At 46.7% G+C, this 14,226-nt stretch overlaps 1 protein-coding gene across 2 annotated transcripts in view; it reads left to right on the top strand.

The window, feature by feature from the left end:
• ZFYVE26 (zinc finger FYVE-type containing 26) overlaps positions 1-14,226 on the top strand; it is a 60,935-nt gene that overhangs the window by 44,013 nt on the left and 2,696 nt on the right. For both annotated transcript variants that reach the window (XM_090271031.1, XM_090271029.1), the window contains exons 33-41: positions 3,341-3,488; positions 3,730-3,939; positions 4,425-4,643; positions 8,584-8,781; positions 9,439-9,638; positions 10,444-10,585; positions 10,882-10,941; positions 11,501-11,683; positions 12,290-12,334. In XM_090271031.1, the coding sequence (XP_090127157.1) occupies positions 3,341-3,488; positions 3,730-3,939; positions 4,425-4,643; positions 8,584-8,781; positions 9,439-9,638; positions 10,444-10,585; positions 10,882-10,941; positions 11,501-11,683; positions 12,290-12,334 (1,405 nt within the window). The remainder of the gene's footprint in view (positions 1-3,340; positions 3,489-3,729; positions 3,940-4,424; positions 4,644-8,583; positions 8,782-9,438; positions 9,639-10,443; positions 10,586-10,881; positions 10,942-11,500; positions 11,684-12,289; positions 12,335-14,226) is intronic.

Below are 14,226 nucleotides of genomic sequence, written 5' to 3'. Positions count from 1 at the left end.
GGTCTTCTTCACCCCACCTTGGCCGTCTGTGTCCTTCCTTCTCTTTCCCTGAGCGGATCCTCAAGCAGAGTATTCTCTAGCTATACCCAGTCAGAAAGAAGTTAAAACCTCCGATTGATGTGTAATTAAAATCAGTTTAGAGGAGCACCTTTAATCTCTGTGAAACTTTCTGGCTTTTAAAGATCTGTCCTCCCTGAATGGCCAGTGCTTGCCTTGACTAAAACTCTACCCCAGCCTTGACCAAATTCAGACTGTGGCCTCAGGGAGTTCTGTACACAAAGGACCAATGTATCCCTGTGTCACAGGAGGGAATCTGTGTCAGGAAGCAGAAATATCTTGGGAAAGGTATGATTAAACCCCAGGTTCATGCACAACCTGCTCTGCCTCCATGTATTAACTTGACAATGAAAACTCCCCATTCCCGGCTTATCCACCCAGACGCGTGACTCATGCTGTGTGTCCCAGCGCTCAGTCCTAGCCAGATTTGGGAGCAGAGAGCCTGATTTTCTTTGCACAGTAAGTACCTTGGGCACTTGCTCAGAGTACTTGCCTACAGACACACCAGCTAGCAGAGAGTGCAGTGAATCTCAGCTTCACCACTGCCAAGCTCTGTGACCTTAAACAAGTCTGTTAACCACTCTGCCCTCAGTTTCCTCCATTATAAATGGGGATGATAATAATACTAGTAGGGCTGTTATGAGGATAAAGTGAGAATATCCAAGTAAGGCGCTAAGACCTCAGCCTACTATTCCAAAAATGTTAGCTTTTTTTTTTTTTAATATTTTATTTATTTATTTTTAGAGAGAAGGGAAGGCAGGGAGGAAGGGAGAGACACATCAATGTGTGGTTGCCTCTCACACACCCCCAACTGGGGACCTGGCCCGCAACCCAAGCATGTGCCCTGACTGGGAATTGAACTGGCAACCCTTTGGTTCACAGGCTGGCACTCAATCTACTGAGCCACACCAGCCAGGGCAGCTTAATTATTTTTATTAACAAAAAGCAAAAGATTGAGAAAGACAGAAGGACGTGGGACAGAAAGTGAAGGAAGGATTAAGGAGTTAATTTCACTCTTTTATATCAAGAGGCACTAAATGCTAATCATTTTTCAAGTTGATAAAGGAATCAATATACTGCATTTTTTTGCACTATAAGACGCACCTGACCATAAGACGCACCTAGGTTTAGAGGAGGGAAACGAATAAAAGTATTCTGAGCCAAATGGTGTACTAAAATATTTAATAAAACATAACAGAATAATATTTCAACCATGTAAAGTGAACAGCCGTCAACAGCGGTATTAAGAACCATCATGACTGTCATTAACAAATGAGGAGAGACTTTAAGGTTCAAGTACTCTTCTGGTTTCCTGGGAACCCCAAGAACTCATCATCACCAGTGTCAGAATTTATGAAGCTCAGTTGCTCACAATCACTGATATCACTTTCTTCGCTATCTTCATACTGACCAGAAGCCCTGAGATCCAGCAGTAAAGTGGGACATTTAAGCGTCCCCAGGGGTTTCATGTGGGCCCATCTCTTCCTCTTCTAACAGCTGTCACCACCGCTGACAGGTCAGGTAATACACATCATGGTCTGTGATGCAATATTTGCTCCATAAGACACAGACATTTCCCCCCACTTTTGGGGGGGGGGGGAAAGTGTGTCTTATGGAGCGAAAAATATGGTATATAACATGTTAAGTAAAGTTTTTAAATAACCATGAAAATAACCAGAAATGGAGAAGAGGGGCAAAGAACAGAAACCCATCCATATAACAAAAAGATAAAATTTAAGGCAAAAATGAAAATATATCTAAATATATCTCGAATATCAGTAATGTTAGTGGGATAAAGTAATGTAAGTGGGATAAAGTTTTATCTTTATTAAAAAGATACTCAGATTGGGTAGGGGAACAAATTTGACATCAATTCCTATGCGTCCTACAAAATCTAAAATATAAATGGAGGAAATATCTGCTTCAGGCTGAGGGCAGCAGAAATTAAGGGAGTCCTTGCTTCAGTGGGATTCGCACACACCCCACGGCCTTGGGCTTCAGCAGTGGTTTCAAATTAGACATTCTTTCTCCCCTGCGGGGGATTCACATACACCCACGCTGCTGTCTTTCTGCTGATTTGCTGAGGGGGTGGATACATCTCCCATGTGTGTTTAGAACTCCTGGTTTGCATAGTATTTTTCTGCTGTTTTTAACTCAACAAAACTCACAGCACCTACTACAAATAAATAATACGTAGTGATACCAGGTTTGCTTTTATACACTATACTTTCCTACTCCACACTAGGTTGAGAATCACTAATGTACTGAATCCCTTTTCAGGGAAATTGGTGGACAAGTCAAGATCCACTGGGTTTCTTGCTAGAATTATGATACAAGATTTGAGAACCTTGATTCAGGCAGCGCTAGACAGAACAATCCACCTCTCTGGGCTTTCTGTCATTGTAAGGTTTTTGCAATCACCAGGCATCAGGAATACATCAAAGGTGGCAGTCCTAGTAGGCTGTCATGAGAGCCCATCCTCAGCCCAGGGAAAGGATGTCAAGTCCAAGAGACTAAATCCAAGGGAAGGACCAGGAAGCCCCTGCCCAGCAGCATCTGCAGGGAATGGTAGTGATGTGACCTGTGTACTGAGCAGGAGTGCAGGCCATCCATGTAGTCTCTGTGTTCTCTCCGAAGCAGGCAGGATTCAAAAGGAACAAAAGCAAACATGTAACCTGTGAGCCTCCAACATTCAGTGGGAAGGCCTTGCCGCAAACAGAATACCTGAGTGTCCCTACTCCCCATATTAATATCTCACATTTAAAGACTGCCTGCAGCCCTGGCTGCTGTGGCACAGTGGATTGAGTGCTGGCCTGCGATCCAAAAGGTCGCCAGTTTGATTCCTGGTCAGGGCACATGGCTGGGTTGTGGGCTGGGTCCCCAGTCAGGAGTGTGCAAAAGGCAACCACACGTTGGTGTTTCTCTCCCTCTCTTTATCCCTTCCCCTATCTGAAAAAAATAAATAAAATCTTAAAAACAAACAAACAAAACAAGTGCCTGCAAAGTTCCCTTAGCCTTTTACTTGGGTTATTTCGTTTTTATATTCATTTTACAGATGAGTAACTTGAGACAAAGAAAGGTTAACTGGCTTGCCCAAGATCATAGAGCTGCTAAGGATGGAGTTGATTTCAGAGCCTGACTGGAGCCTTCTCTCCTAGTGTCAATGTCCCTCACAATTCTCATTATCCTGTTTCACATTAGAGAGGAAATAAAAACCTTTGTGCAGCTACTCTTCTTTGTAAGACTGTGGAGCCTCATTGCCTTGTCCTCTTGCTCCCTGTAGCTACATCAGCAAGGTAGATGTACTGAATATTCTAGTTGCTGCTGCCTATCGCCACGTGCCATCTCTGGATCAGATCTTGCAGCCGGCTGCCGTCACCAGGCTAAGGAACCAGCTTTTGGAAGCTGAGTACTACCAACTAGGCGTTGAGGTGAGGCAAAGACAAAGCTTCCTTATACCTCACTGAAATGAATTGCCTTTGCCTAGCCTTGCAAACAGGTATGGCCACCTCTCAGCTGTTCTTGGCCATGGGGAAGTATCTAGGGCATGACCAGACCAGTTTGCCGAGGCGGGGTGGGGAAGGTGATGACAATGAGGGGATTTAATAGGTCTTAGGGACTTCAGGCCTTGATGTAGGTACCTCTAACTAAAAGGAGCGATTTTTCCTCCAGGTCTCCACAAAGACTGGGCTTGATACCTCTGGGGCATGGCACGCTTGGGGAATGGCCTGCCTCAAGGCTGGGAACCTCACTGCTGCGCGGGAGAAGTTCAGTCGCTGTCTGAAGCCCCCCTTTGATGTCAATCAGCTGAGCCATGGCTCAAGACTGGTCCAGGACGTGGTTGAGTACCTGGAGTCCACAGTGAGACCACTCCTGTCCTTGGTAAGAGCACAGCAGGCAGAGGGGCCGCTCAGGGAGGGAGGCCCAGGAGCAGTAATGACCTGGGGAAGAGATCAACTTCCGCTCAGCTGACAGGGGCAGTCCTGGCTTAGAGCTGCCACACTTAGATTTTGTTCTTTCCATTGTATATAGCTTGATAAGTAACTATATATGGTTAGGTAAATAATACAGAGTCCATTATTTTTAAAGCAAACTACAGAAAACTTTTTAAAATGATTAAAAGACACATAAAATCTCATATCCAGACTTAAGCAGTATTTAGATTTTGGTGAATTTTCTCTGTTATGTTTTTTAATGAAATTGCTATTACACAGTACACTGTATTCTAATATATAGAAATTTGTATCCTGTCTGTTTTTCTACCCTTAAAATTGTATCATGAGCATTTTTCCACGTTGTTAAATATTGTTTGAAAGCAATAATTTCAGGGGCTGCTGAAATTGTTCCCTCCCACTGTCTCCTGTCAGCAAGACGATGATTATCTGGCCACCCTGAAAGAACTGGAAGCGACCCTTCGGACGCAGAGCCTCTCTCTCGAGGTGATTCCTGAAGGGAAGATCACGAGCAACACCTACTACCAAGAATGCCTCTTCTACCTGCATAACTACAGCACCAGCCTGGCCATCGTCAGCTTCTACGTGAGGCACGGCTGCCTGCGGGAAGCCCTGCTGCACCTGCTCAGCAAGGTGGGACACGGACACAGCTCTCACAGGGCAGTGCCTGTGGGGCCTTCCTGGTGGCCCCTCAGCTTTAGGGGGGCGGGACGGGGGGGTCGATAACCCGCTTAAGCTAAACCCAGTGTTGAGCTATGAGATCACCTCTGGCAGAGTCAGGTCAAAATGGAAAATTCTGTCTACACAAACCATGATTCGATGGGTGTGCAACAGTCTTAATGGGGCTCCCAAATCGCCCTTCTGACTGGCAGTGACGAGTTTCATTTCTTCTCCCAAAGCATACAGCAGAAGCAAATAGTATTTCAGAGCCTGACCTCTGGAATCAGATGTTTGGTGTAAGTGTGCAGCCTTGGGCAAATTTCTTAACCTCTCTGTTTCCACACACCTCCTGCCTGCCCTGCGACTGTGTCCTGTGGGTGACCCAGCTGCTCATCCGCTCAGAGTGGTTACCACGTGGGCCAGGAATCACCCACAGCACAGATCCTGTATTTGGGCCCCAACAGCTAATGGAAGGAGACTGTGCTCTCCTTCTCCCCCTCGGGTATTGCCGCCCTCCTCCCAAAGGGGCGGAGGCGCCACTGAAGGGTGCTGGGTCTTCAGAGCCATTGTTAAGCAAAGTTAAGCAAAGGCGGGACTCCATCTCACCATGATCCTGTAGCATTCCCTCTTTTATCCAAATGTTCCACAAAACCTTTACGAGGACTTGGCTGACTCGTACCAAATTTCATATAGAATTAAAGGACTTCAAGGTATACTTCAGTTTCAGTCGGCCGCCCTGATTCAAAATGGCAACCAGTGAAAGTGCGCACACACAGGCAGTCCTGTCGTGCAGGATTGCTCCCCGTGAAGTCAGTACTTCAGGGCCGTAGTCACTGGACCCCTGCAAGACAGTGAGAGGGACACGTTTCACTGCACGGCCTTAGCTACTCACTGAGTCTTAGGTACAAACCAGGTCTCAAGAATAATGTGGAAGTTATATCATCTGGAGCTGAATGGCTAACTTTTTCCTTTCCCTCAGTTTCCAAATGAGTTTGGAGGTAAGTCAGCCTCTCCCAAGCATAAACGGGGAATGCAAATCGCCCAGTTCTGTTTCTTCTAACTAATGACTAGTCCGGAGGGTTAAGCTGCTTACTTACTTATCTTGGTCAGAGCTGACCACAGCATTGCCCCCACTTGACACTTGTCAGACCTAGGATAGGAGCTTCCTTTTTATCTCCTGTAATCACAGTTACCCTTGAACTGAAGTACCTTACCTTTGTTCTCAGACAGGTTGAGAACAAAAGAAAAAAAAAAACATTGTGACAACTAGGTTTAAACGCCTGGCTCATGGGAAGTTTTGCCTTTCACCCCTTTACCTCCCACTGCCCCAGAATGAGCTTTCTAAAACATAAGTACATGTTATTTATGTTGTTTATTCATGCTATTCTCCTTCCTAAAAGGCCTTCCGAGGGTCCCCATGGCCACAGGATGAAGTCCAAATGCCTTGCCATGCATTCAGGACCCACCAGGATTAGGGTCCCTTATTTCTCCAGCATATTTTCACCATTAATCCTACCTATACCCTACATTCCAGATTTACCAACTCACTTACATTTTTCTGGTTGTACCATTTACTTTCTTACCTCCATGAGTCTGAATATGCTATTCCCTAAAGGTACCTAGAATGCCCTGCCCCTCCTTGTTTTCCTCGAGAACACTTGTTGATCTTTTCAGACGCTCTCTGTTGCATGTTCACAGAACAGGCAAGTAATGTTAATGATCATCCTTTTCACCACCATTATACCTGGGACACAGCCCTGTTATTGCATTTATCCCACTAGATCGCGACGGTTTATCTATAGTTGTGTCTACCCACCTGGACTGAGAAGGCCTGTGTTGTACTAACCTGTATCTTCAGACCCCTGGCCTAATGCCGATTTGATGAATGAATAAGTGAATAGATGAATGGATGAAATGGAAGTTCTTAAGTTGTTGCTCTTCTAAAGAATTCCACCTTTCCTATGGAGCTGATGCCTCTGCTTCTTAAAGTCTACCCTAGCACCTGTAGGTTAGATCTGGGTTTCTCAGTTAGAAACAGCCAGAATCAGGAAAGAATCACCCTTTGTGGTTGTTCTCAAAGCCTAGGTCTTAGCCACTTCTAAGCAGCTCATGCCCAGTGCCACTGGGCCAGCATGGTTATACTACCATGAGTTCATAGCCACCCTTTACTCTCCATTAGTTAGTCCTAATCTAAAATCTAAATGCCAAATGATTTTTTTTTCTATGACTATGAAAGAGGGGTTTATGAGTCAAGGTCTCTGAACCACAGCTGAGCTTCAGAAATAAGGGGATTAGTATATGTGTATACTTTCTTGAGGAGTTCCATAATGTTTGTCATTTAATCATTCACTCAAGAAATATTTATTAAATAGCCCAGAACTATTCTTGACACTAAAGATACAACAGTGATTAAAAAAAAAAAAAAGACACAAATATCTGCCCTCATAAAATTTCCATGATAGTAGAGAGAGACAATAAGCTAGGTAAATAAAATATATGGTATAGGTCATGAGTGATAACAAGAAAAAAGAAAGCAGGGGAAGGGGTGGGTTGTGCAGGTTTAGACAGGATGCCAAGGGAAGATGACATCTGAGTAAAGGCCTGAAGGAGGTAGGAGTGAGCCATGCAGATTAAGGAGGAAGGACAGCCCAGGCGGAGGGACTAGCCAGGTCAGGGTGACTAGAGCAGATTGATCTGAGGACAGGTAGGAACAGATAAAGTCAGAAAGGCAGCAGGAGCCAGATCATATAGGGCCTGGTAGACATTGTGAGGACTTGGGCTTTGCACTGAGTGACAGAAAAGCATGGGAGTATTTTGACCAGAGGAATAATGTGATCTGACTTATGTTTTACAGAATCACTCAGTTTGAATTGTTGGCACTAGACAAAAGAGAGGCAGCAGTAGAAGATGGGAGACCAAGGAGGAGGCTATTGCAATTATCCAAGCAAACAGTGATGATGGCTTGGGCCGCACTGGTGCGGTAGAGGCAGTGAGAAGTGGTCAGATGCCTGCATACTCTGTCTGGGTTTTCACAGTAGAGCCAATAGAATTTGCTGATGAATTTGACATGGGGGTGGGGGGTTGGGGGAGGATGACTGAGGTTTTTGACCTGAACAACTAGAAGAATGAAATCTCTGTCTGAGAAAGAGAAGACTGCAGAAAGAGCAGATATGGAAGAAACCATCACCAGCACAGCTTTAGATGTAGTAGGTTTGCTAGGCACCTGAGTGAACATGTTGAACAGGCAATTGGATATTAGTTGGATACAGTCCTGGAGTTCAGAAGGAAAGGACAGGCTGGAAATGGGGGTTTAGGCGTAGTCAGCAAGTAGATAGTATTTAAACCAATGAGGCTTTGAAATCACCAAAAGAATGACTGTAGGTAGAAAAATGAACAGATTGCTCCCAATCTCCTGGGGAGATTAGGAGAAACAGCAAAGGAGAATGAGAATAAGTAGCCAGAAAGATAGAAATAAAACCTGGAGAGAGTAGTATCCTGGGAGCAAAAACAAGGAAAAATTTTCAAGGAGGAGAAAGCAGTGAGCTATATCAAAATCTGTCTGTAGATCAGACAGAAAACAAGGACCAGGAATTTACTTTTATATTTAATACTATAGAGGTCACTGGTGACCTAAGGGACAGTTTCAGTGGAGTTGTGGGTACAAAACTAGGTAAGAGTGGGTTCAAGAGAAAAATCCCAGAAAGTAATAGGAGACAATAAGCACAGATAACTCTGTCAAGGATCTTTCAGTAAAGGGAAGGAGAGAGTGGAACAGTCATAAAAGTGGGATTTGTAAAGGTGTCTGTGACATTCAAAAGGTTCAGAAGCACCGCCCCGGGAAATTCAGAACAGATCCTGGACAGTGCCAGACCCAGGCTCAAGACTTGTGGCTTTCTGCTTTGCCCTGCTCCAGGAGAGTCCTCCAGAAGTCTTCATAGAAGGCGTTTTCCAGCCAAGCTATAAAAGTGGAAAGCTACACGTTTTGGAAAACTTGCTAGAATCCATTGATCCAACCTTGGAGAGCTGGGGAGAATACTTGCTTGCTGCCTGCCAACATTTACAGAAGAAGAACTACTACCACATTCTGTACGAGCTGCAACAGTTTATGAAGGTAATGTGGCCCCAGCCTGCCTTCTGTCACTGTCTCTGATGCCCTGCACCAGGGGAGACTGCACAAGATCAAGGGAACAAGACTGTCATTCTGTCCCTGGCCTTGCTACTTGGCGAATGCTAGAGCAAATCCATGTTACTCTCTAGCATTGTTAAAAAGTAGGATTTCTCTCCCCATCCTAAAGAGGTAAACTTGAATCTTGTCAGTATTGGCATTCTTCAGAATTCAAGTAACGTAAAGGTAAAAAAGAGGTAGGTGGTAGTTTCAAGGTAAACATGAGGCGTGAATGCAGAATTCGTAAGGAATGATGGAGTGTTCGTTGAGACGGAGCATGAAGGGAGAGGAAACGAGTTTCTCCCCGTCTGTCTGAGGGTTGCCAGGACTAGATCCCAGAGAAATTGAGTTGTTCTGTGCCACAGCAAGAGTGAAGCCAAGTTGAATGGAGAATCAACAGTATCCTTTGAAAGATCTCTTCTGTGATGGACTAATGTCCCACCCAAGAGCTCAGCTGGTCACATCACTGTGGGATCTCTTGGGCCAAGGGGTGCTGGCAAGCAAGCATCATGGGTGGGGACCGGATCAGAAGTCTCCTCACACGCCCATCCTTCAATATCCCTCTGACCTCCTTTGACCTAAACTTTTGCTTTTCTCTTCTAGGACCAAGTACGGGCCGCCATGACCTGCATTTGGTTCTTCAGTCACAAAGCAAAGACATATACGGAACTGGGAGAGAAGCTCTCGTGGCTGCTTAAGGCCAAGGACCACCTGAAGATCTACCTCCAAGAAACCTCCCGCAGCTCTAAAAGGAAGAAAACCACCTTCTTCCGAAAGAAGATGACTGCAGCTGATGTGTCAAGGTAGCACCGGGTTCAGGGAACGAGTGGGGTGGGGCAGAAAGGTTAGAACTGAGTGTCTGTCAGTGAACAAGCTGTTCCCGCCTCCGCCTAACCCTTGGGGGAGAGCCTGGAAAGCCTACAGATGAGCTTGTAGGAGAAGAGGAGAGTGAGGGTCACATGTCACAAACTCACAGAACCCCAAACCCCTTACAACAGGCGAAGGAGGCCCTGTGTGACCCGGCCCCGGCCTGTGTCTCCTTCTCGTCTCCTGTCTCATCCCCCAGCTACTCTTCTCTTCCTCAGTGAGCGTCAGTCACACTGGCCTCCTGGGGGCCCCTCAACACACCCAGTCCTCTTCTCTCAGCCTCCGTGCCTGCTGATCCTGCCGCTTAGAACACAACCTCTAAAGTAAATGCTCCACCGCGACCTTTCCTTGCCTCGTAGACCCAGTCGCTAGTTATTTTATGTGTGTGCTCATTACTCACCTCTCCTCAGCCGACGGACTCTGTGAGGACAGGGTTCATGTCTCTCTTGACCTCCGCTGTCAGCAGCACATAGGTGCCCCGCAAATACTTACTGGTGCAGGTACTGGACCTCGTCCGGTTCCACAAAGCACCTTAACTGTTGTGAGTCTGCGCAGGGCATCAGACCCCCCCGGTTTCGCCTTCTCATAACTGCTCAGAGGGTATTTTGATCTCTTCTCTTTCTACATCCTTTCTTTTGCCTTCTTTCTTGCCATCTCATTATGATTTCTCAGTCACCCAGTCCTAGTCGTGTCTCTCCTGAGGCCGCTCATGCGGCTAGACTGTGTCTCCTGTCACCATAGGCACATGAACACACTCCAGCTGCAGATGGAAGTGACGCGGTTTTTACATCGATGTGAAAGTGCTGGGACCCCTCAGATCACCACCTTGCCTCTGCCAACCCTATTTGGAAATAACCACATGAAAATGGATGTTGCCTGCAAGGTATGTACGGTGTTTCCGACCTCCAGCAGACTGTTCTCTTTCAGAACGTTTATCCTAGTTGTAACCATCTAATATTATTTTAGTTGTTTGATGGCTGCCATCTGGCTAGACTATGAGTCACAGAAGGCTAGAGAGCAAGTCCATTTTGATTACTCTTGTATTTCTAGTGCCTGGCTCTTAATAGCGTCTCAACAAATACTTGTTGAATAAATGAATAAATGGGGGCCCTCACTCTTGATTGAGGGGATACTCCTGTAATCATTGCTTCTTTAAGCATGTTTTCCTCCCCTTTTCAGGTCATGCTAGGAGGGAAAAATGTAGAAGATGGTTTTGGAATTGCATTCCGTGTTCTGCAGGTATGACTTGGATTACTCGAGATTTTGCTGAGGGCAATCAGCACCTGACCAGTTTCATGAGGGATTATCCTTCAGAAAAGTTTTATCCCTAGAAAAGCAGATTTACATGTACATCAAGGATGACACTAAGGAGATGGCTATTACAGAGCTGAGTCAAATTCAAGACTTTAGGCCACTTTACCAAAAGCCAAGTAACCAGTGATAAATTCATCAAAAGCTATCAAGTAAATACTGTACCTGAAACAAGTCCAGGACACTCCCTATAGCTGTTTCCCTGTAGAACCTCTGCTTGCCCTCTCGGGGGAGCGTGGCTAGAGGAGGTGCCAGTGAGGGGTGAGTGGTTCCTGTTCAGCAGGACGGCCACTGGCAGCCAGGACTACCCCTCCACCCTCCGTCTGCCCAGGGGCTGGCTTGATGGGGACAGCATGGTCTCTGCTGTGACTACAGTCAATGGGGCTTACCTACAGCAACCACAGTGGGAGTTTTTTCAATGTTGCTTCCTTTCCCGCTCTTGATGTCCCCTGCCACCCTAAGCCCAGTGTCCCATGCTCCGCTCTAGGACTTCCAGCTGGATGCCGCCGCCACCTACTGCAGAGCTGCGCGGCAGCTGGTAGAGAGGGGGAAGTACAGCGAGATCCGACAGCTGCTCAGATGTGTCAGTGAGTCAGGCATGGCAGCCAAGAGTGACGGGGACACCATCCTCCTCAATTGCTTGGAAGCGTTCAAGAGAATTCCACCACAGGTGCGCCCACTCCCAGACCTCTTGGCTCCTCCTTCTGTTTCACTGTCTTTACATCCCCCCTTTATACTTCTGTCCCCCACAATGTACCTGAAACTCTGCAAGATCCCTTTATCTTTCTAGCCCTTTTGTAATAATGGCCTCACTCTCATCAACATTTCCCTGGGAAGAAAATTCATGGTAATAATCTCTCTACCCAGAAAGGAGCCCTCAGCATCCATTTCTAATGGTTGTTCACACCTGGAAGTGTCTCTGGATTATGAGTTAAGCTTCTCCCTGTCATTGTGGAGGAGGTCAAGGTGGGTCTACAGAGATGGCCTTTGAAGCATGTTGCCTGTGAAATTGTCCCCCTGAGACAGAGCCACACCATTTGTGAAGGCCAAGGACAGGCCTCTTGAGAGCTATTCCTTCTCCTCAAATTCCTAGGCTTAGTGTTACCATTAGATTTTCTTCATTGCTCTTATAGCAGGAGTTGAGTTTAAACAGGAGAGTCAGGCAGCCAGCCCCACCCTGGAGCCAGAGCAGTGGGGCTGACCCTGGGTGGGGCCCCAGGTCTCACACTGGGGCCTCTCCTCCGTCTCCTGACTGCTGTGTCTCTGTTCTGCACAGGAGCTGGAGGGCCTGATCCAGGCGATACACAGTGATGACAACAAGGTAAGCAGAACTGTCTCCACACCCTGGTGATGCTCACGAATGTCACCTTAAACTGGCCTTGTCCTCTTCATTCCCTGCTCCCCATGGCAGTTCCATTCAGCCTGGAATCTGAGCTTCTTTGTTATCCAGACGTGGAGCTAGGCCCCAGATTGGGTGTGATGAGAGGGAATAGATGGGGAATGCAGGAACATTGACCACATGGGCCTTTGCCTTCCCACGTCTTTATCCCCAAGACAAGTGTGTCCTAGGCTGCTCTTGAATCTTCGTTTTCTGTGGACATCTTCCCTCAGACTGCCCTAGGAAATCCCTCACTTCTGTCGTCAGGACTGGTTGAATGTAGTTCTCAGAGCAGGCAAGCATTTCTTTTTCTTTTTCTTTTTCTTCCTTTCCTTTTTTTTTTTTTTTTTAATGTATTGATTTTTTTTTTCTTTTTAAAAGAGAGAGGAAGGGAGAAAGAGAGCGAGAGAAACATCGATTTGTTGTTCCGTTCATTTAATGCATTCGTTGGTTGCTTCTCGTATGTGCCCTGACCAGGGACTGAACCCATACCCTCTACAGCAGGAAAAAGACCCCAGCCCACCCTTGACCAACAAATACCCATTGGTGTCTCATTCTCTGGAACAGGCCTTTTTCCTCTGCTGTTTCTGGGCTCTTCCCTGGTTAGTAAGAAATCCGCGAGCCTTTGCTTCACATTGCCTTTGCGAGAAGTGCCAGCCAGAACCAAAGTATTCCCAGCTGCTCCTGACAGCAGGCCCGATTCTCCTGCCATCTGGAGGAGGGCCCAGAGGCCAGGAGAGGCATGGGAAGACCCAGCCAGACTGCCGTGGCCACTAGCTGTGGAACGGCCCGGCAGCTGAGTGAAGAATAGCAGTGTCAGGCAGACAGCTTCTTACAGCACCACAGAACCACTCCAGTGGCGGCACTGCTAATCCCTGGAGTGAGTTTTCAGGACATTTTTCATTTAAGGGGTTAAGGCAAATATGTTCTTAACATTTCTTTATTTCTGCAACATCCTGATGAGATCCTGTGGAAAGGATGGAATTCTGACATTCTGAAGTGTGGAGGATTACTTTTCTAGAATCAAAATGAGAACCTGCCAGCCAGGCCAGACCCACAGGTTCCCCAAGGGCCAGACTGCAGTCCTTTTCCAAGCCTTCAGCGTGTCTCCCACTCAACAGGACAGGGGCTTTGTCCCTGGGAGAGACGTGCACTCAAACCTAGACAGTCATTACTTTTAAGGGTTGCTTTTTCTTCCAGCAACTGTTTTAACGCATTTACCTAATCCTAAGCCACAAAATCTAGCCAAAAAGTAGCTTCATTCAATTCCTATTGCAGCCTTTCTGGCAAAACACCCCCCTTCTCTTGGTAGGAATTTCGCCTGCCAACTAGTGTTCACCATTTAAGGTACATAGGTGCAGAGTGGCCTGGATGAGAATTAGCGTCATTGGGCAGCAGGTGGATATCCGAACAGCAGGGCTTGATGGTCACTTTCATGAACTCACAACACACCAGACCTCTAGCTATAGGAGGCGATGTTTCAGAGATGATGACTGAGCTTAGGGAAGAAGGACTTTAGTGACCAAGACAGAAAAGAACATGGAGCACGGAAACACAAAGAGGGAAGCGTCCCCTCCAGCCGCCAGGAGGGACTGTCACAGCAGAAAGGCAGCTTTTGGTGGAAGCTGAGGTCACTTGGGAGGGCCTTGCTGTTGCCTCTCCTGGAGCACTGGCTAGCCAGAGAGGTGCTGGTGAAATTGGGACCGGGGGCGAAGGGGTTCTCGTCTTCACCAAGCTGGGGGTTCCTGAGACTGAGGGTGTCTGGGGTGTAGGAGGGACACCCCCATGCCCAAAACTGAGCTTCCTCTGATCCAAACAACAAAAGTTAGACCTTT

Source organism: Furipterus horrens, unplaced genomic scaffold (assembly GCF_987537825.1).
Source record: "Furipterus horrens unplaced genomic scaffold, mFurHor1.1.pri manual_scaffold_3, whole genome shotgun sequence".
In the NCBI taxonomy this organism is placed as follows: Eukaryota; Metazoa; Chordata; class Mammalia; order Chiroptera; family Furipteridae; genus Furipterus; species Furipterus horrens.
Note: the sequence above shows the minus strand (reverse complement) of the source record. Positions and strands in the feature narration are given on the sequence as shown.